Genomic DNA, 16,872 nt, shown 5'->3' on the forward strand with positions numbered 1-16,872 from the left:
TTAATTTTCTTTTTAAAGTGCGACCCATTTTTTAAAATGCAAGAATGTTAATTTTTATACCAGTAATATAGCCACGGGTAAATGTTGGATGTGATTGGAAATATGTGTTGTCAGCTACTTATAAAGTGAGAACGCATTTTTTGGAAAGGGACTTGGAATGGAAGCTGACATCGCCACCCAGCTACCTTGGTAAGGAAGAAAGAGAGGCGTATTATTTACAGAAATGTTTGTTAATTGTACATTTAAGAGAAGGTGTACTTCTGTTTCCTATCAAAGCAAAAATAATGTATGAATGCGTTTTGTAAAATTCTTTGTTACGTAATAAAGAGGTATATATATCAAACGCAATTCTCAATTGAATCTTGATTGCTATTATACGAAGGTATAGCTTTTCTTAGGCCCTTCGTACGCAAGGCTACAAAGGAAACCGGCGATTTCAATATTAAAGCGATTTACGCAATACAATGTAATAGAGCTTAGTATGGTATAGGCACAAGTCATCGAAATTTCGTTCTGTCTCAATAGTCGCTCGCTAAGTCTAGGTCTTCGCTACAAAAGCTATTGCGATTTTTAAGATAGAAGAACAATTATCTATACAGTTAATATAAAATTTTCTGTATGAAATAAAACTACAAACAACAGAGAAATAAAAAAAAAACAACAAAGTGATCCTGTAAAAAATCCATTTTTTTTCTTTCGAGGTACGGATCCCTAAAAAAATATAATTCAATCAACGTAAAAGCAATTATTAAAATTTTGGTCTATCGTTCTGCCGAAATTATATAGTACGATTAATTAAAAAAAAACATATTTTGCATTCAATATTGTATATATTCAGATGACGTCGTTAATGAAATATTTTTAGTAGATTCCGCAACCACATCCACCGAAGGCACGTCCAGCGATAGCGGGACCGTAGCCGATTCCAGCAGCGAGACCGGGTCCGTAGCCCAAACCAGCGGCAGCGGGGTAGCCCCAAGCGGGAGCAGCGATGTCTTCGCTCACCATGCCCACGGCACCGTTGCCGCAGCCGTAGGAGACGGCACCAGCACCAGCGGTAGGCAGAGCACCCTCCAGACCGACAGTACCCAGGAAAGGAAGCTCACCGCCGACGGCTAAGATGCCTCCGATCTCGTTCTCAGACAGAACGGACAAACCGACGGGTGGGATGGGGGAAGCGCTGGAGGTGGGGAATCCACCACCGCTGGATGTTGGGACGGCGGCCAGTCCGCATACGCATCCGGCTCCGTAACCAGCCCAGTTTGCGGCGCCGAAGGGAGCTGCGGCCAAAGGAGCTTCGTAACCAAGACCACCGGTACAGAAGGCGGAGATAGTCTATAAAAATTATAGTACATTAATTATATTTTGTTTTACCAAAACTTTCTTTTAAATATACGTTTTTATTTAATTATTCTGGTTTACTCACCTGGACCAAGAGAGCTTGGGCGCAGAAAAGAACGATAGTTTTGGCAGACATGTTGATTGTGCTCGTGAGAAACAAGTGTGAGCATCAATGAGACCGTTTGTTATTTATAGTGCTAGAAGAGTTATGTGTAAGCCCACCTCTTGAAATTATAAACATTGTGCAAACGCTAATAAGGATTTTTTAATCGTATACGTGTTCGTTGCGTTTTTTCGATATAACACTAAATAGGTATTAATGTAATACTATATGTATTACATTAATACCTATTACATTAATACCGTATCATTTTTTGACTAATTATTGGGGAAAAATTATGACAATGACAATGGAGCACTGTCTCACGTTTTCTAATGTATGACGAAATCGTTTGAAGTAGTTAGAGAATAGTAAACATATAAAAGAGACTTTCATTATTAACGAATCATCAGTTGAATAACAAATCTACAACATGTCTCCCTTCGCCTTCTTGCTCCTCTGCATTCAAGCTTGCTTGATCCAGGTAAGTTGGGAATTAAAATTGTCATTCAAAAGTACTTATAACGACAACAGAAATTTCCTACTCGCCGTAGATACATAATTTGATGTATGTGCACCCAAAAAATTATTGAAGGAGTTTAAAAATAATTTGTAAATTCACAGAATGTATACAGCGAGTGCCTCGGCGCTGGCCTCGGTCTGGGCTACGCAGGTGGTTTGGCTGGTGAATACGGACTTGGATATGGACCTGGTTTAGCCACCGAATTCGGTTACGGACCCGGACTTGGACTCGGTTACGGAGCTGGTCTTGGACTTGGTTACGGACTCGCTGGCCCCGCTGCCATCGCTGGCCCGGCTTACGGAGGCACCGGCGTCGGAGACATTGCCGTCGCTGGCGAGATGGGCGTCGCTGGTACCACTGTCGTCGCTGGACAGGTACCGATTTTGGGCGCTGTCAGATTCGGTGGTGACGTTCCCGCTGGTGGTGTGGTCTCCATTGCTGGAAATTGCGCCGGCGGCTGCGGCTGCAACGGTGCTTACAACGGCGCTTACCTGTACTGAAGACAAGCTATGGCTATTTGAATTTGTCTGTAATAAAAGCGACAGATCATTACAATACAGCTCTAATTTTATTTATCTTTCCCGGAATTATATTAAGAATGATGTTAACGTCACTCCTTTACTGATTGTAACCATGATTATAATATAGGTAAGCCTTTAATTATTCAAATTTTCGTTAGACATTATAATAAGCTCTTATAGAAACGGCTAAACACTCATGTATATTCGTCCGGTGACGGCACCGACTAATTTCAAGCCCATCGGGGGCCCTTCATCAGCATGAGTGTGGTATTATTTTATGGGTAAGCCTATAAAATATCTGAACAGAAAAGCTTCACTCAATATGGAAGCAAAAAGAGAGCTTCTTTGTGTCCGTATAATCCATACAGTGGTCTGGATCAAGAATCTGCTGATAACACCCAAGCATAAATCAGCACAGTTTGATGAATGTTTTAAGTTGGCTATGGCACGAATATGGAATGATCGGTCTTCCCCGCTTAGGAAGGAAATTAGTACTAACAGTTTTAAACGAAAATATGCATTGTCACTGCGAAGCACCAACTTACTGCGAAAAACATACAACAAGCCTAAAGGATTAATCACGTCACGTTCCGTTATCTTATTTTGATCACGGACAGAAATAAGGTCGTGACGGTGATGAACAAACGGTATTAAACTGGCTAAGTATTTAGTATTCCGTATAGTATAAATTGGTATTAAATTAAGGGAGCCATCATTTAATTTGACATAGCATTAAGAATATATAGACTGCACTTAATTTATTTATTTTCATCGATACAAAGATAAAAGAAAATTAATTAAATTTAAATAAATGAAGAATGTTTTTGTTAAATATAAAAATGGAATATTTAGGATTACGGTAAAGATCATTTCGTATGTTGGTTATAAAAGTAATGCCAACAGGGTTCGCTTCAAAAATAGTGGTTCGATGTCGTTGTGTCTTTAATTTCTACTCCTGTCACTGTTATGTTCTTTCATGTTCATGTTCATTTTTCTCATAAGGATAGGGTGAATAGTGGAGGTAGATTTGACGAAAAATGGCTTCATGGGAAGAAGAAATATTCACTTCGTGTGCGTCCCATCATGTCTATGGGCAGCGATCGCTTCGCTATTTCGTCGAAAATTTCTGACTAGTGCTTCGTGTCAGATTCACTAAGTCAAATTTGGACAAATTTCTAAAAATGTTAATCATCTTTTTCATTTTTATGTTTTTGTTGACGTCTTTCACACTTAATATTCAGAAACTCAATTTCATCCGAATTGTTAAACGTACTCAAGCCAATTCCAACACATTAAGTGATGAAAAAACTGACTATATGTTTTTATATCTCGCAACTTATTGTAGTGAAAGAATTATTACATGCTTCTATCAATTATTTTATGAAACTTTGTATTATGTTACTTTTCTTTTCCATGTTAATTTAAATGACGGCAATAGCGCCGCTCTTATTTTACTGATGCTTGAATTTACCATAGTACAATTCTTAATATTATGGCAGGGTAAATAAATTAAATTAGGGCTTTACTGTTACGATTTGTAGCTTTTATTATACTCAGATTCAAAGAGTTTGTTTTTAGTACAGATACGCGCCATTGTAAGCGCCGTTGCAGCCGCAGCCACCGGCGCAATTTCCTGCAATGGAGACGACACCACCAGCGGGCACATCACCACCGAATCTGACAGCGCCCAAAATTGGTACTTGTCCAGCGACAACGGTGGTACCGGCGACGCCCATCTCGCCAGCGACGGCAATGTCGCCGACGCCGATGCCTCCGTAAGCCGGACCAGCGATGGCAGCGGGGCCAGCAATGGCGGCAGGACCAGCGAGTCCGTAGCCAAGTCCAAGACCGGCTCCGTAGCCGAGTCCAAGTCCGGGTCCGTATCCGAATTCGGTGGCTAAACCGGGTCCATAGCCGAGTCCATATTCACCAGCCCAACCACCTGCGTAGCCCAGACCGAGGCCGGCTCCGAGACACTCGCTGTATACATTCTGTGAATTTACAAATTATTTTAAAACCTTTTCTGTGATTTTTTCGATGTATATACATCAAATCATGCTTCTATGACGAACAGGAAATTTTATTTTATTTATGTAAGTTCTTTTGAATGACAAACTTAATTTCTCACTTACCTGGATCAAGCAAGCTTGAATGCAGAGGAGCAAGAAGGCGAAGGGAGACATGTTGAAGATTTGTTTTTCAAGTGAATGATTCGTCAATATTGAAAGTGTCTTTTATATGCTAACCATTCTCTTACTAATTAAAACAATTTCGACATATAAGAGAAAACGTGAGGCAGCTATCCAATGTGTAACAAGACTTTGACACATCAATACCTATTTTGTGTTTTATCGCATAATGGCGTAGAAAACGGACATGAACCTTGAAAAAAATCATTACATAGGTTTGCACAATGTTCATGATTTCAATAGTTGTACTTAAACCTACAGCACTATAAATACCATACGATGTCATTGATGTTTACACTTGTCTCTCATAAACACAATCAACATGTCTGCCAAAACCATCGTCCTTTTCTGCGCCCAAGCTCTCTTGGTCCAGGTGAGTGAACCAAAATAATTAAATTAAAATGTATATTTAAAACAAAGTTTTGTTGGTGACAAAATCTAATTAATGTACTATAATTTTATAGACTATCTCCGCCTTCTGTACCGGTGGTCTGGGTTACGAAGCTCCTTTGATGGCCGCAGCTCCCTTCGGCGCCGCAAACTGGGCTGGTTACGGAGCCGGATGCGGATGCGGTCTGGCCGCCGTCCCAACATCCAGCGGCGGTGGATTCCCCACCTCCAGTGCTTCCCCCATCCCACCCGTCGGTTTGTCCGTTCTCTCTGAGAACGAGATCGGAGGCATCTTAGCCGTTGGTGGTGAGCTGCCTTTCCTGGGTACCGTTGGTCTGGAGGGTGCGCTCCCTACCGCTGGTGCTGGTGCCGTCTCCTACGGCTGCGGCAACGGTGCCGTGGGCATGGTGAGCGAAGATATCGCTGGTCCCGCTTGGGGCTACCCCGCTGCCGCTGGTTTGGGCTACGGACCCGGTCTCGCTGCCGGAATCGGCTATGGTCCCGCTATCGCTGGACGTGCTTTCGGTGGATGTGGTTGCGGAATCTACTAAGAAATGTCTCTTTAACAATGTCATCTGAAAATAAACAATTTTGAATGCAAAACAATAATTTTTATTTATTTATTTATTAAGACAAACCAACAGCATTCATATAATATAGCAGAATAACAAAATTCACACAAACATTTTACAAATGTATGCCAATTATAGGCATGCACAAATTACTTTAGACTCATTTTTATTCATACAATTTTATATTAATCAATTGATTTTTACATTTTGGATAGTTTATTTTGATTTTTGTTCTTTAATTTTTCTTGTTTTGTTCGTTAATCGTTAAGTTAAACGTATTATATAATTCGATTTACAAAGTCATCAAGAGTGTATAAAATAGTTTAACAACCAAAAACTTTGCGGCAGAAGAAGCTTGTTTTGCGGACGCTGGTGTTAGGTTTACATATATGTAACTAGGGAAACTTAAACTAGTTCTAATTTAAAACTGGTTTGTCTATTTTTGTTTGTGTACAATCTGTCCAAAGTCAATGATTCTTTGAACATTGATGTAAAGTATGAAGCGACGCCAATAGTATCTGCTTTCTTCTTTGGAAAATTCAAATAATCTCATTAAAGCTGCTACTTCAGGCACAATTTCACTATAAGTAAATTAAAGTCTAAGTTAGTATATTAATAGTTTACAGCCAAAACTGAAACTTTGCTGTTTGGTAATTATAAGATAATACAGCTGAAACACTACAATTATTGCTACTAATAATTTCCCTTAGAAAATAAAAATGTGTTTTTGCCGTATTTCGGCAGTGTAAGCTCAAGGTAAGCTTACTGCAAAGCTGAAGTATTATCGCTCGGCTTAGTTAAATAGAAATCGAAGAGATGTTCACTTTTTGCATCTGAATTATGTATAATGTACTTTACTTCTATTGTACTTTATGTACTGTATTTTGTAACTTGGAGTTTTTTTTTATTTAGAATTGCGTAATGAAAATGGTACGCACCTATTGTAACTGACATTTAATTAAAAAATGTGTCAATGTGATTGATGATCAGAAGAACGGAAAACATCCAAAAAGTTAAACATATACTAATCAGGATGCAGATCACAAAGTTGTCTTCAGCTTATATAAATCCCCAGCGAGGGGCATACGAGCGTACCCCATTTAAGGGTGACCAAGGCATAGTCAACCTGGATTAGCGCCCAGTGCTGGTTGGTTACCTTCACATTTGTTTATTTTCGAATTTCTTTCAAAATTGAAAAACACATTGGCACATATGGCGGGGATCGAACCTGGACGTATCGATTTTGATCCGGTCCGAACAAGCGCTTATCAACTACCACACTGCTGAATTACAAAGTTAGGTAATTAGTTTTTGAAATTGAGGCAATGTAATTATACTGCCGTTTACTTGTAAATCTTTATATTTATATAGAACAGGTTGACAAAAGCAGGTTTTTTACTTTTTATTCATAATTTTTATCGACATAAGGGTAATATTTATTCATAATAATTATATGTCAGTCATCCGTGTACTCGTCTAATTCCACTAAAGCCCTTGAATTAAGAGAAAGCGTTGCCTCTGTTTCCATCGAAAATGAAACGGATGACAATATGATTATATACAAGTAGTTCAACAGGGGAAACCAACACTAAGACCGAAGTCAAACTGTATATCTAATACGTTTTTATCATAAGATAAAAAGGTACATATTGTGTTAAATAAAATTAGAGCTTTACTGTTATGAGTTGTCGCTTTTATTTCAGGAATACTCAATTAGTCATGGTTTTTTTTCAGTACAGGTAACCACCGTTGTAAGCGCCGTTGCAGCCGCAGCCGCCAGCACAGTTTCCTGCAATGGAGACGACGCCACCAGCAGGAACGTCACCACCGAATCTGACAGCGCCCAAAATCGGTACCTGTCCGGCGACGACGGTTGTACCAGCGACGCCCATCTCGCCAGCGACGGCAATGTCGCCTACTCCGGTGCCTCCGTAAGCCGGGCCAGCGATGGCAGCGGGGCCAGCGATGGCGGCAGGGCCAGCGAGTCCGTATCCAAGTCCAAGACCGGCTCCGTAGCCGAGTCCAAGTCCGGGTCCGTAACCGAATTCGGTGGCTAAACCAGGTCCATATCCGAGTCCGTATTCACCAGCCCAACCACCTGCGTAGCCCAGACCGAGGCCGGCTCCGAGGCACTCGCTGTACACATTCTGTGAAGTTACAATTTTTTTACCAAATTACTAATCTTGACTTAACAGGAACTCAAGAAATAGTTCATGTATTTTTAATGTCAATTTATAATTCTGACTTACCTGGATCAAGCAAGCTTGAATGCAGAGGAGCAAGAAGGCGAAGGGAGACATGTTGGAGAAGTGTTTTCGTCTGAATGATTCGTCAATAAAAAAGTGTCTTTTTATATGCTAACCATTCACTTACTAATTAAAACTATTTCGACATATGTACATAAGAAAACGTGAGGCCGTGATCCAATGTGTAACAATATAATATTTTTATTCAAAAGTGCAAGACTCACATAGTATATTAACGCCTATTTTGTACTTAATCGCAAAGAGGCGTTGAAAACATGAATATTGAAAAATAGGCTTACATGGGTTTGCACAACGTTCATAATTTCAAAAGATTTGCTTACACATACATAAGTATTCCAGTACTATAAATACCAAACGATCTCATTGATGTTCACACTTGTTTCTCACAAGCACAATAAACATGTCTGCCAAAACTTTCGTCCTATTCTGCGCCCAAGCTCTCTTGGTCCAGGTGAGTGAACCAGAATAATTAAATTAAAATGAATATTTAAAACAAAGTTTTGGTGGTAACAAAATAAAATCTAATTATGTATCCAATATGTATAGACTATCTCCGCCTTCTGCACCGGTGGTCTGGGTTACGAAGCTCCTTTGATGGCCGCAGCTCCCTTCGGCGCCGCAAACTGGGCTGGTTACGGAGCCGGATGCGGATGCGGACTGGCCGCCGTCCCAACATCCAGCGGTGGTGGATTCCCCATCTCCAGTGCTTCCCCAATCCCACCCGTCGGTCTGTCCGTTCTGTCTGAGAACGAGATCGGAGGCATCTTAGCCGTCGGCGGTGAGCTTCCTTTCCTGGGTACCGTCGGTCTGGAGGGTGCCCTGCCTACCGCTGGTGCTGGTGCCGTCTCATACGGCTGCGGCGACGGTGCCGTGGGCATGGTGAGCGAAGACATCGCTGGTCCCGCTTGGGGCTACCCCGCTGCCGCTGGTTTGGGCTACGGACCCGGTCTCGCTGCCGGAATCGGCTACGGTCCCGCTATCGCTGGACGTGCCTTCGGTGGATGTGGTTGTGGAATCTACTAAGAATATTCTGATTAACAACGTTGTCTAAAAATATACAATTTTAACTGGAAATATTTTTTCATTTTATCCAATTATGAATATTATAAATATGAATTGAGTATTGAATTTTCATGTGTACAAGATGATAAAATTACTTGTCTGTAAAATCTTTTATAAACGATCGAATTTCACTGGAGAAATTCGCTTGATACTCGTATTATTATGCGCCCAAAATGTGTACTGGGACCATTGATCTTTATATACGGATATGCGCAATAGCTGGGAATTAACAGATTTGCTTTGTTCTTATTTAAACATACTTGTTGATGTTACGAGATAGTTAAGTCTATCTATATTAATATTTCAAATCCGCGCCATCATTACAAATAGCTACTGATGGTAGTGGTACTGATGGCTCCAAAAAGAATCGCACCAAAATGTTAACTTTTATTTTTACGGATAGGTTTTCAAATTGGCAAATATACATTAAGTTTCTTTAAATACTAATGATACGGAATAAAATACTGCGGACACCGGTCATTTTTAGGTTAGAGAAGGAGAAGTACTTCTTTCATTTACGCCCTTAATTTATATTCTATCCTTAAGATCAAGCCTAAAATTATTTCAATAACTTTGTATAAGGCGAATTGCAAAATTATTGACAACTAGTTGTGCCCGCGACTGCGTCCGTATGAAATACTGTCTTTGGGTAGCTTTTCTACCCCTTACAACCCTTTTTCGCGTTGAAAAGTAGCCTACAGCGTTTCTCAGAACAAAATATTAATAAGATTTTTTTTTAATTAAATATTAGCAGATTTTTTTGTAAATTTACTAATATTTCTTTAGCCATTCCAATTAAGATCTAGGCTTGTGCTAGGATATGGACAATAGTCAAATGGCGGGCGAACCCCCGACCTCGTGGTTGGAAATCCGTACCCTTAACCATTAGGCGTTTAATTAATTAATAATAAAACATATTAAACTTACCAAATATTCTCATAAACCTTCCATATTCTAATACAAACTTTCATACCCTATTCTTATTTTACACCTTTGTGAGTATAAATTTTATAAACATTGAATGTCACATTTATTTATGTCAACTGCTTAAAAAATAAGTTTCAAGCTGCTATCTGTAAATATGACGATACTTTCATAGAAATTTCCGTCACCTTTTCAACCCCTTTTGTGCATTAAAAAGTAGCCTATGTCCATTCCCGGACTCTGGACTATCTGTATATCAAATTTCATTTAAATCGCTTCAGTGGTTTTAACGTGAAAAAAGGCTGTATGTCCTTTTTTTAGACACACAGAGTTACTTTGGCATTTATAATATTAGTAAGGATCAAATACTGGCATCGTTCTCAAACTGTTTATAAATCATGCTGACAAACCATACCTAATAACCCTACTATAGTTTTGAGTATAAAGTCTTTCAACTACCATCAGCGTTATGGGACATTTCGAGGGATTGTGGATTGCAGATATTTCAATAAAATAACTGTTATAATAATTACTACACATATAATTCTCGACAGTACAATCAATGCCTTCACTAAATTATTATGGATCGCCATGATATTATTGGATTTACGCATTATTAACGTTTACCGAGCACGTGGTCGCGTGCGTACCTTACGACGATCTGGAACGAACTGAGAGTTTTGCAAAAGGGCGTCCTGCCAGTGCTCGGTGTTCTTTATGGGTATTGACTGCACCGACACGTATGTAAGTTAGAATTATTTCGTTATATTTGAATCACTTGAGATTTATTTTGATATTTAGCATTACCTATCGCGAATAAAATTATCATAGTTTATTTTTTGTGTAATCATTTTTGGAATTTAAAATGACAGTAAAATTCTCATTATTTTGCTATGTAAAAAATGGTAGTCTCATAATAAATTTATTATTCATCAATAAGTATTCCTATAGTCAAACCTAAAGAGAACTTTTCCATTATTATTTAATTTCTTTGTGATATGTTTTTAACGTGTGATCAAGACGTTAAATAAAAGAAGAGATTGATCGTTATGATTACCGCTTTTATTTCTGACAGATTCAAATATTCATAGTTTGTTTTCAGTACAGGTAACCGCCGTTGTAAGCGCCGTTGCAGCCGCATCCACCAGCGCAGTTACCAGCGATGGAAACGACACCGCCAGCTGGCACCTCACCTCCGAATCTGACGGCACCAAGGATAGGTACCTGTCCAGCGACGAGGGTGGTACCGGCAACTCCCATCTCGCCAGCGACAGCAATGTCACCGACACCAGTGCCTCCGTAAGCTGGGCCAGCGATGGCAGCAGGGCCAGCGAGTCCGTAGCCAAGTCCAAGTCCAGTTTCGTAGCCAAGACCAAGTCCGGGTCCGTATCCGAATTCGGTGGCTAAACCATAGCCGCGGCCGCATTCACCGGCCCATCCGTCAGCGAAGCCAAGACCGAGTCCGGCTCCAAGGCATGCGCTGTACGCATTCTAAAACGATTAAAATTAATGTCAAATAATTGAACAGTTCCTCTAAAAATTAATAAAAATATTTCAATTTTACAAATGCTTAACAAAGCATATTTACCTGGATCAAGCAAGCTTGGATGCAGAGCAACAAGAAGGCGAAAGGAGACATGTTGAATGTTTGTTTTCCGACTGTGTGATCGAGAATGATTCTGTAGTAGGAAGCAAGCTATTTATATATTTACATTTATCCAGCGGACAATACAATTTCGTAATAAAAATATAGTCATGTACTTGATGACAAAAGTAAGTAGTACATTTTAAATATGCTAATTTGGACACACCTACTCAATTAAATAGGGTTTAACGGTAAAATTTTGTAACCGAACATAAGAAAACGATAGTGTTTATTTTAAAAGAGATAAAAAGCATAATGTAGCCACTTTTGAATATTTTTTCTCCAAATCAAATTTTACTTTTTATTTTTTTATAATTTAAAACACCTTATTATAGCTGGCTTGTCTTATATTTCTCTCATATATCTTTATAATTAGAATGATATGTAATTACGTCTTTTTTGGTGAATATTTTTGTAGTACGCATAATTATAGGTCGATTTCATCAATTATTTTTATGATAATAAGAAGTAAAACTTGCCAAAAAACTTTTTTTTTTTAACTTTTGTTATCAAACCCAAAAACAACACGTCCCATACCGATTGATATATATTCAAAAGGAAACAATAACACAATATGCCTCGATTAATATTTCTTAATTTATTTCTATTAGAATAGTCACGTATTTTATGTTAGTGTTTTAAATAATTTCTTAATTTTTTTTTAATATTCAGCTTCATCGTTTTTCATATAAATATACCCTAACTTTATGTTAACCTCAGTACAGTAACATACATTCACCAATATGTCCGCTAAGACCGTCCTTCTCGTCTGCCTTCAGGCCTTTTTGGCCCACGTAAGTAACAATTTTGACTTTTTCGAATTTAAGCCTAAAAAGACAACCAAAAAAGAAGCGGGTGACCATTCAATTTCCAGCAATTGACGACGAAATACAATTTTCTAACAATGACAAAGAATTGATGAAAACTGCAATTCCTTTACAGTCCATCTCCGCATACTGCGGTGCTGGTTTGGGTTACGAAGCTCCTTTGATGGCCGCAGCTCCCTTCGGCGCCGCAAACTGGGCTGGTTACGGAGCCGGATGTGGATGCGGTCTGGCCGCCGTCCCAACATCCAGCGGTGGTGGATTCCCCACCTCCAGTGCTTCCCCCATCCCACCCGTCGGTTTGTCCGTTCTGTCTGAGAACGAGATCGGAGGCATCTTAGCTGTCGGTGGTGAGCTTCCTTTCTTGGGTACCGTCGGTCTGGAGGGTGCTCTGCCTACCGCTGGTGCTGGTGCCGTCTCCTACGGCTGCGGCAACGGTGCCGTGGGCATGGTAAGCGAAGACATCGCTGCTCCCGCTTGGGGTTACCCCGCTGCCGCTGGTTTGGGCTACGGACCTGGTCTCGCTGCCGGAATCGGGTACGGTCCCGCTATCGCTGGACGTGCCTTCGGTGGATGTGGTTGCGGAATCTACTAAGAAATATTTCTTTCACAACGTCATCTGAAAATATACAATTTTGAACGCAAAACATTTCTTTTTTTTCTTTTCTTTAAAATTGCAAACACCATCTTTCGATAAAAAAAAATCAAAACCGGAACACCACGAGCGATGTTATGTACACAAATAAGAAAATACAGACAAATTGATAACCTTCTTCTTTTTGAAGTCGGTTATTAACTACGAAGCGAGCTTATCACCACGCATCTGCGGTCCCTCTGGTATTGCTGATGTCCATGGGCGTCGTTGAACACCTCGGTGTTCCCGTTGCTCGTTTGCCCCCTTTTGTTATAAAATGATGTTAGAACTGATCATCTATTATATATTACCTTTTAGAATATACACAAGACAAATTTTAACATTTAACTTCTACTATATATACAATGGACGTAAGAAATAAAATTAGAAATTTGTTTTGGGCGATGTAATATACACTATGAAAGAACCATGAAAATTAAACGAAGAACGAAGAAACGACTAGGGAAGAATACGAATCAAATAACACCTCAGTCTTCAAATTCTAGTAAGCCATTTAAAAATAAAAATAAAAAATAAATTATTTAGACTAGGTCATCACAAAGTAATTGACATACATACACCACATGCATAATAAGCTAATCTTAGAAAATAATCAACTAATAAAGGCTTCAATGGATGGAATACCACCATTTATTGACTGCATAGCAAAAGAAGTAATTGCAATTTTATTTTGAATTTAAACGACATAAACTAAATTGTTATAACATCTGGAAAACCTTTTAAGTTTTATCGTTTAAAGAAATACAATACAACTAGCGGACCCGACAGACGTTGTCCTGTCTACACGTCTTTAATTTGAATAAATTAATATGAAGTTAATATTTGATGAAAATTGTGAATCTAAACCATTCCCAGATCCCCTTGAACACACAAAAAATTTCATCAAAATCGGTCCAGTCTTTTGAGAGAAGTTCAGTGACATACACACTCACAGAAGAATTATATATATATAAAGATTAAAACGTTACAGTACTTAAATTTCTTATTGGAGCATATACCAAGTAATTTTCTTTCCTTGAACGTGGGGGTATAAAAATGGGTAATTTCAAAGCATTCATTGAGGTTTTAATCGACTGTAACACTTATCCCAGATACGTTTTCTGAATTCTTTAAAATTATGTTATATAATCATTTTACCAATACTAGACGAAAAATCGTCAAAAATTTCTAAATTTTTCTGTTTCAAATACCTAATATGTTTTTGACGAGTGGTGTATGACTCTGCTATGTCATAGTGTATAATAATGTGCTCCTTTGGCTCAAAATTAAGGAACTTGCTATTTTTGGTGAAAAAAGACGTATCATGTATCTCTACAGAAACTGGGCTTCAATTTATGCCACCGTCGAAAATACCCACGATCGTATTCTGTTTATTCTTAAAGTGAAAAAACTTAGACAACTATGACTGAACTTATTATTCCTTGTATAAATTTTTTTGTAAGGCATCAGCATCATTGACTTAGTTAGAAGATTTGATATACATTAATGACATTCGAGTAAAAATCTTTTTCTTTGTTACGTATAGTCAAACGTAAAAAACGTCGTGTTAAGTATAAAATTATATTAAAATCTTCAATGAGTTAAAAACTTTGACTGTAAAAAAGAGAACTCTCCAAGTACTTACACATCGATACAGTAAATTTTGGTATATCGAACCCACAGGTTTCAGATTTTTCCAATATTATTATAATTATTAACTAAACATGCTATCATGCGAAAGAAATGTTAAAAGAAATTAGAGCTTTAGCGTAATGATTTGCCGTTTTTATTATAGAAATATTCAATTAGTCGTAGTTAGTTTTTAGTACAGGTAAGCGCCGTTGTAAGCGCCATTGCAGCCGCAGCCACCAGCGCAGTTTCCTGCAATGGAGACGACACCACCAGCTGGCACATCACCACCGAATCTGACAGCACCCAAAATCGGCACCTGTCCAGCAACGACGGTGGTACCGGCGACGCCCATCTCGCCAGCGACGGCTATGTCGCCGACGCCAGTGCCTCCGTAAGCCGGGCCAGCGATGGCAGCGGGGCCAGCGAGTCCGTAGCCAAGTCCAAGACCAGCTCCATAGCCGAGTCCAAGTCCGGGTCCGTAACCGAATTCGGTGGCTAAACCGGGTCCATAGCCGAGTCCGTATTCACCAGCCCAACCACCTGCGTAGCCCAGACCAAGGCCTGCTCCGAGGCACTCGCTGTATACATTCTGTGAATTTACAAAAAAAAAATAACTTGTATACCAAATTATTCATCTATGTTTAACAGAGAACTCAATAAATAGTTGTAATAAATATGTCCAATGACAATTTTCATTTTTTAACTTACCTGGATCAAGCAAGCTTGAATGCAGAGGAGCAAGAAGGCGAAGGGAGACATGTTGCGTATTTGTTTTTCGTTTGAATGGTTCGTCAATAAAAAAGTGTCTTTATATATGTTAACCATTCTCTTACTGTTTAAAACAATTTCGACATACATAAGAAAACGTGAGGAAGTGATCCAATGTGTGACAACATAATTTTTCTATTCAATAGTGGAAGACTCATATAGTACATTAACGCCTGTATTGTGTTTTATCGCATTAAGGCGTTGAAAATAGACAGGAATATTGAAAAAAAAAACTTACATGGGTTTGCACAATGTTTATGATTTCAAAAGGTGTGCTTACACATAACTCTTCCAGCACTATAAATACCAAACGATCTCATTGATGTTTACACTTGTTTCTCACAAGCACAATCAACATGTCTGCCAAAACTTTCGTCCTTTTCTGCGCCCAAGCTCTCTTGGTCCAGGTGAGTAAACTAAAATAATTGAATTAAACCTTTTGGTTTAACAAATAAAATCTAATTTATGTCCTCTAATTGATTTAGACTATCTCTGCATACTGCGGCGCTGGTTTGGGTTACGAAGCTCCTTTGATGGCCGCAGCTCCCTTCGGCGCCGCAAACTGGGCTGGTTATGGAGCCGGATGCGGATGCGGTCTCGCTGCCGTCCCAACATCCAGCGGTGGTGGATTCCCCACCTCCAGTGCTTCCCCCATCCCACCCGTCGGTTTGTCCGTTCTGTCTGAGAACGAGATCGGAGGCATCTTAGCCGTCGGCGGTGAGCTTCCTTTCCTGGGTACCGTCGGTCTGGAGGGTGCTCTGCCTACCGCTGGTGCTGGTGCCGTCTCCTACGGCTGCGGCAACGGTGCCGTTGGCATGGTGAGCGAAGACATCGCTGCTCCCGCTTGGGGCTACCCCGCTGCCGCTGGTTTGGGCTACGGACCCGGTCTCGCTGCCGGAATCGGCTACGGTCCTGCTATCGCTGGACGTGCCTTCGGTGGATGTGGTTGCGGAATCTACTAAGAAATGTCTAATTTACAACGTCACCTGAAAATATACGATTTTTAATTCGAAATATTTTTTTTTATTACAAATGTAAATGCTACGAAAATATTATTAATAAAGACGTAATATACTATTTAATTGTCTTTTTTACAACATAATAAAAACCGCACGAACTTGTAAAAAAAATCGAATTTTACTATAGAAAATTAATATGATATAATTATACACATACTTAGTCGCTCGTGTCTCTCTCCGCGAGAAATGAAAATTAATATCTTAGTTCAATAAAATTACCCAAATATCATACTGATTCATTTAGCCATTCCGAAGTTACGAGAAAACAGAAATTTTTATCATTACGAGTATATCATTTGTAAGTAGGATAAGAGTCAACCTTCGTGTTACTTACTTAACGAACATTTTTTAAAATATATCAATTTCAACATTATTGTCTCGGTTTGACAGAAAATAAAGTTGCATCTTTTGTAACATGCTTTTACTTTGTTTCACCTGTCCCAAAATTTGTTATCAAATCC

General features: G+C 39.3%; 10 protein-coding genes across 10 annotated transcripts; 5 read left to right on the forward strand and 5 right to left on the reverse strand.

The window, feature by feature from the left end:
• Positions 1-861: 861 nt before the first annotated feature.
• LOC106123822 (chorion class B protein PC10-like) lies at positions 862-1,477 on the reverse strand. The gene is made up of 2 exons (XM_013320229.1): positions 1,427-1,477; positions 862-1,335 (listed from the first exon to the last, which is right to left on the reverse strand). The coding sequence occupies exons 1-2, from the start codon at positions 1,475-1,477 to the stop codon at positions 862-864; spliced, it is 525 nt and encodes a 174-aa protein (XP_013175683.1).
• Positions 1,478-1,874: 397 nt separating this feature from the next.
• Positions 1,875-2,464, forward strand: LOC106123823 (chorion class A protein L11-like). Its single transcript, XM_013320230.1, has 2 exons — positions 1,875-1,925; positions 2,066-2,464. Exons 1-2 carry the CDS (start codon positions 1,875-1,877, stop codon positions 2,462-2,464), a joined length of 450 nt encoding a protein of 149 aa, XP_013175684.1.
• Positions 2,465-4,059: 1,595 nt separating this feature from the next.
• LOC106123824 (chorion class A protein L11-like) lies at positions 4,060-4,668 on the reverse strand. The gene is made up of 2 exons (XM_013320231.1): positions 4,618-4,668; positions 4,060-4,476 (listed from the first exon to the last, which is right to left on the reverse strand). The coding sequence occupies exons 1-2, from the start codon at positions 4,666-4,668 to the stop codon at positions 4,060-4,062; spliced, it is 468 nt and encodes a 155-aa protein (XP_013175685.1).
• Positions 4,669-4,996: 328 nt separating this feature from the next.
• On the forward strand, positions 4,997-5,615 carry LOC106123825 (chorion class B protein PC10-like). The gene is made up of 2 exons (XM_013320232.1): positions 4,997-5,047; positions 5,139-5,615. Exons 1-2 carry the CDS (start codon positions 4,997-4,999, stop codon positions 5,613-5,615), a joined length of 528 nt encoding a protein of 175 aa, XP_013175686.1.
• A 1,751-nt stretch (positions 5,616-7,366) lies between these two features.
• On the reverse strand, positions 7,367-7,936 carry LOC106123826 (chorion class A protein L11-like). The gene is made up of 2 exons (XM_013320233.1): positions 7,886-7,936; positions 7,367-7,783 (listed from the first exon to the last, which is right to left on the reverse strand). Exons 1-2 carry the CDS (start codon positions 7,934-7,936, stop codon positions 7,367-7,369), a joined length of 468 nt encoding a protein of 155 aa, XP_013175687.1.
• Positions 7,937-8,303: 367 nt separating this feature from the next.
• LOC106123827 (chorion class B protein PC10-like) lies at positions 8,304-8,926 on the forward strand. The gene is made up of 2 exons (XM_013320234.1): positions 8,304-8,354; positions 8,450-8,926. Exons 1-2 carry the CDS (start codon positions 8,304-8,306, stop codon positions 8,924-8,926), a joined length of 528 nt encoding a protein of 175 aa, XP_013175688.1.
• A 2,061-nt stretch (positions 8,927-10,987) lies between these two features.
• Positions 10,988-11,528, reverse strand: LOC106123828 (chorion class A protein L11-like). Its single transcript, XM_013320235.1, has 2 exons — positions 11,478-11,528; positions 10,988-11,380 (listed from the first exon to the last, which is right to left on the reverse strand). The coding sequence occupies exons 1-2, from the start codon at positions 11,526-11,528 to the stop codon at positions 10,988-10,990; spliced, it is 444 nt and encodes a 147-aa protein (XP_013175689.1).
• A 749-nt stretch (positions 11,529-12,277) lies between these two features.
• Positions 12,278-12,953, forward strand: LOC106123829 (chorion class B protein PC10-like). The gene is made up of 2 exons (XM_013320236.1): positions 12,278-12,328; positions 12,477-12,953. The coding sequence occupies exons 1-2, from the start codon at positions 12,278-12,280 to the stop codon at positions 12,951-12,953; spliced, it is 528 nt and encodes a 175-aa protein (XP_013175690.1).
• A 1,861-nt stretch (positions 12,954-14,814) lies between these two features.
• Positions 14,815-15,383, reverse strand: LOC106123830 (chorion class A protein L11-like). Its single transcript, XM_013320237.1, has 2 exons — positions 15,333-15,383; positions 14,815-15,213 (listed from the first exon to the last, which is right to left on the reverse strand). Exons 1-2 carry the CDS (start codon positions 15,381-15,383, stop codon positions 14,815-14,817), a joined length of 450 nt encoding a protein of 149 aa, XP_013175691.1.
• Positions 15,384-15,965: 582 nt separating this feature from the next.
• On the forward strand, positions 15,966-16,354 carry LOC106123831 (chorion class B protein M3A5-like). Its single transcript, XM_013320238.1, has 2 exons — positions 15,966-16,058; positions 16,115-16,354. The coding sequence occupies exons 1-2, from the start codon at positions 15,966-15,968 to the stop codon at positions 16,352-16,354; spliced, it is 333 nt and encodes a 110-aa protein (XP_013175692.1).
• The last annotated feature ends 518 nt before the right edge of the window (positions 16,355-16,872 follow it).

Source organism: Papilio xuthus, unplaced genomic scaffold, assembly GCF_000836235.2.
Source record: "Papilio xuthus unplaced genomic scaffold, Pxut_1.1 DF825946.1, whole genome shotgun sequence".
Lineage (NCBI taxonomy): Eukaryota > Metazoa > Arthropoda > Insecta > Lepidoptera > Papilionidae > Papilio > Papilio xuthus.

Excerpts from the sequence above, each read along its gene's own strand:
- LOC106123822 (XM_013320229.1), bottom strand. The coding sequence starts at position 1,477 with ATGTCTGCCAAAACTATCGTTCTTTTCTGCGCCCAAGCTCTCTTGGTC. Across the intron at positions 1,336-1,426 it reads CCCAAGCTCTCTTGGTCCAG|ACTATCTCCGCCTTCTGTAC; the intron begins GTGAGTAAACCA and ends TAATTTTTATAG.
- LOC106123823 (XM_013320230.1), top strand. The coding sequence starts at position 1,875 with ATGTCTCCCTTCGCCTTCTTGCTCCTCTGCATTCAAGCTTGCTTGATC. Across the intron at positions 1,926-2,065 it reads TTCAAGCTTGCTTGATCCAG|AATGTATACAGCGAGTGCCT; the intron begins GTAAGTTGGGAA and ends GTAAATTCACAG.
- LOC106123824 (XM_013320231.1), bottom strand. The coding sequence starts at position 4,668 with ATGTCTCCCTTCGCCTTCTTGCTCCTCTGCATTCAAGCTTGCTTGATC. Across the intron at positions 4,477-4,617 it reads TTCAAGCTTGCTTGATCCAG|AATGTATACAGCGAGTGTCT; the intron begins GTAAGTGAGAAA and ends GTAAATTCACAG.
- LOC106123825 (XM_013320232.1), top strand. The coding sequence starts at position 4,997 with ATGTCTGCCAAAACCATCGTCCTTTTCTGCGCCCAAGCTCTCTTGGTC. Across the intron at positions 5,048-5,138 it reads CCCAAGCTCTCTTGGTCCAG|ACTATCTCCGCCTTCTGTAC; the intron begins GTGAGTGAACCA and ends ATAATTTTATAG.
- LOC106123826 (XM_013320233.1), bottom strand. The coding sequence starts at position 7,936 with ATGTCTCCCTTCGCCTTCTTGCTCCTCTGCATTCAAGCTTGCTTGATC. Across the intron at positions 7,784-7,885 it reads TTCAAGCTTGCTTGATCCAG|AATGTGTACAGCGAGTGCCT; the intron begins GTAAGTCAGAAT and ends GTAACTTCACAG.
- LOC106123827 (XM_013320234.1), top strand. The coding sequence starts at position 8,304 with ATGTCTGCCAAAACTTTCGTCCTATTCTGCGCCCAAGCTCTCTTGGTC. Across the intron at positions 8,355-8,449 it reads CCCAAGCTCTCTTGGTCCAG|ACTATCTCCGCCTTCTGCAC; the intron begins GTGAGTGAACCA and ends CAATATGTATAG.
- LOC106123828 (XM_013320235.1), bottom strand. The coding sequence starts at position 11,528 with ATGTCTCCTTTCGCCTTCTTGTTGCTCTGCATCCAAGCTTGCTTGATC. Across the intron at positions 11,381-11,477 it reads TCCAAGCTTGCTTGATCCAG|AATGCGTACAGCGCATGCCT; the intron begins GTAAATATGCTT and ends TAATCGTTTTAG.
- LOC106123829 (XM_013320236.1), top strand. The coding sequence starts at position 12,278 with ATGTCCGCTAAGACCGTCCTTCTCGTCTGCCTTCAGGCCTTTTTGGCC. Across the intron at positions 12,329-12,476 it reads TTCAGGCCTTTTTGGCCCAC|TCCATCTCCGCATACTGCGG; the intron begins GTAAGTAACAAT and ends ATTCCTTTACAG.
- LOC106123830 (XM_013320237.1), bottom strand. The coding sequence starts at position 15,383 with ATGTCTCCCTTCGCCTTCTTGCTCCTCTGCATTCAAGCTTGCTTGATC. Across the intron at positions 15,214-15,332 it reads TTCAAGCTTGCTTGATCCAG|AATGTATACAGCGAGTGCCT; the intron begins GTAAGTTAAAAA and ends GTAAATTCACAG.
- LOC106123831 (XM_013320238.1), top strand. The coding sequence starts at position 15,966 with ATGGAGCCGGATGCGGATGCGGTCTCGCTGCCGTCCCAACATCCAGCG. Across the intron at positions 16,059-16,114 it reads TTCCCCCATCCCACCCGTCG|CTTCCTTTCCTGGGTACCGT; the intron begins GTTTGTCCGTTC and ends GTCGGCGGTGAG.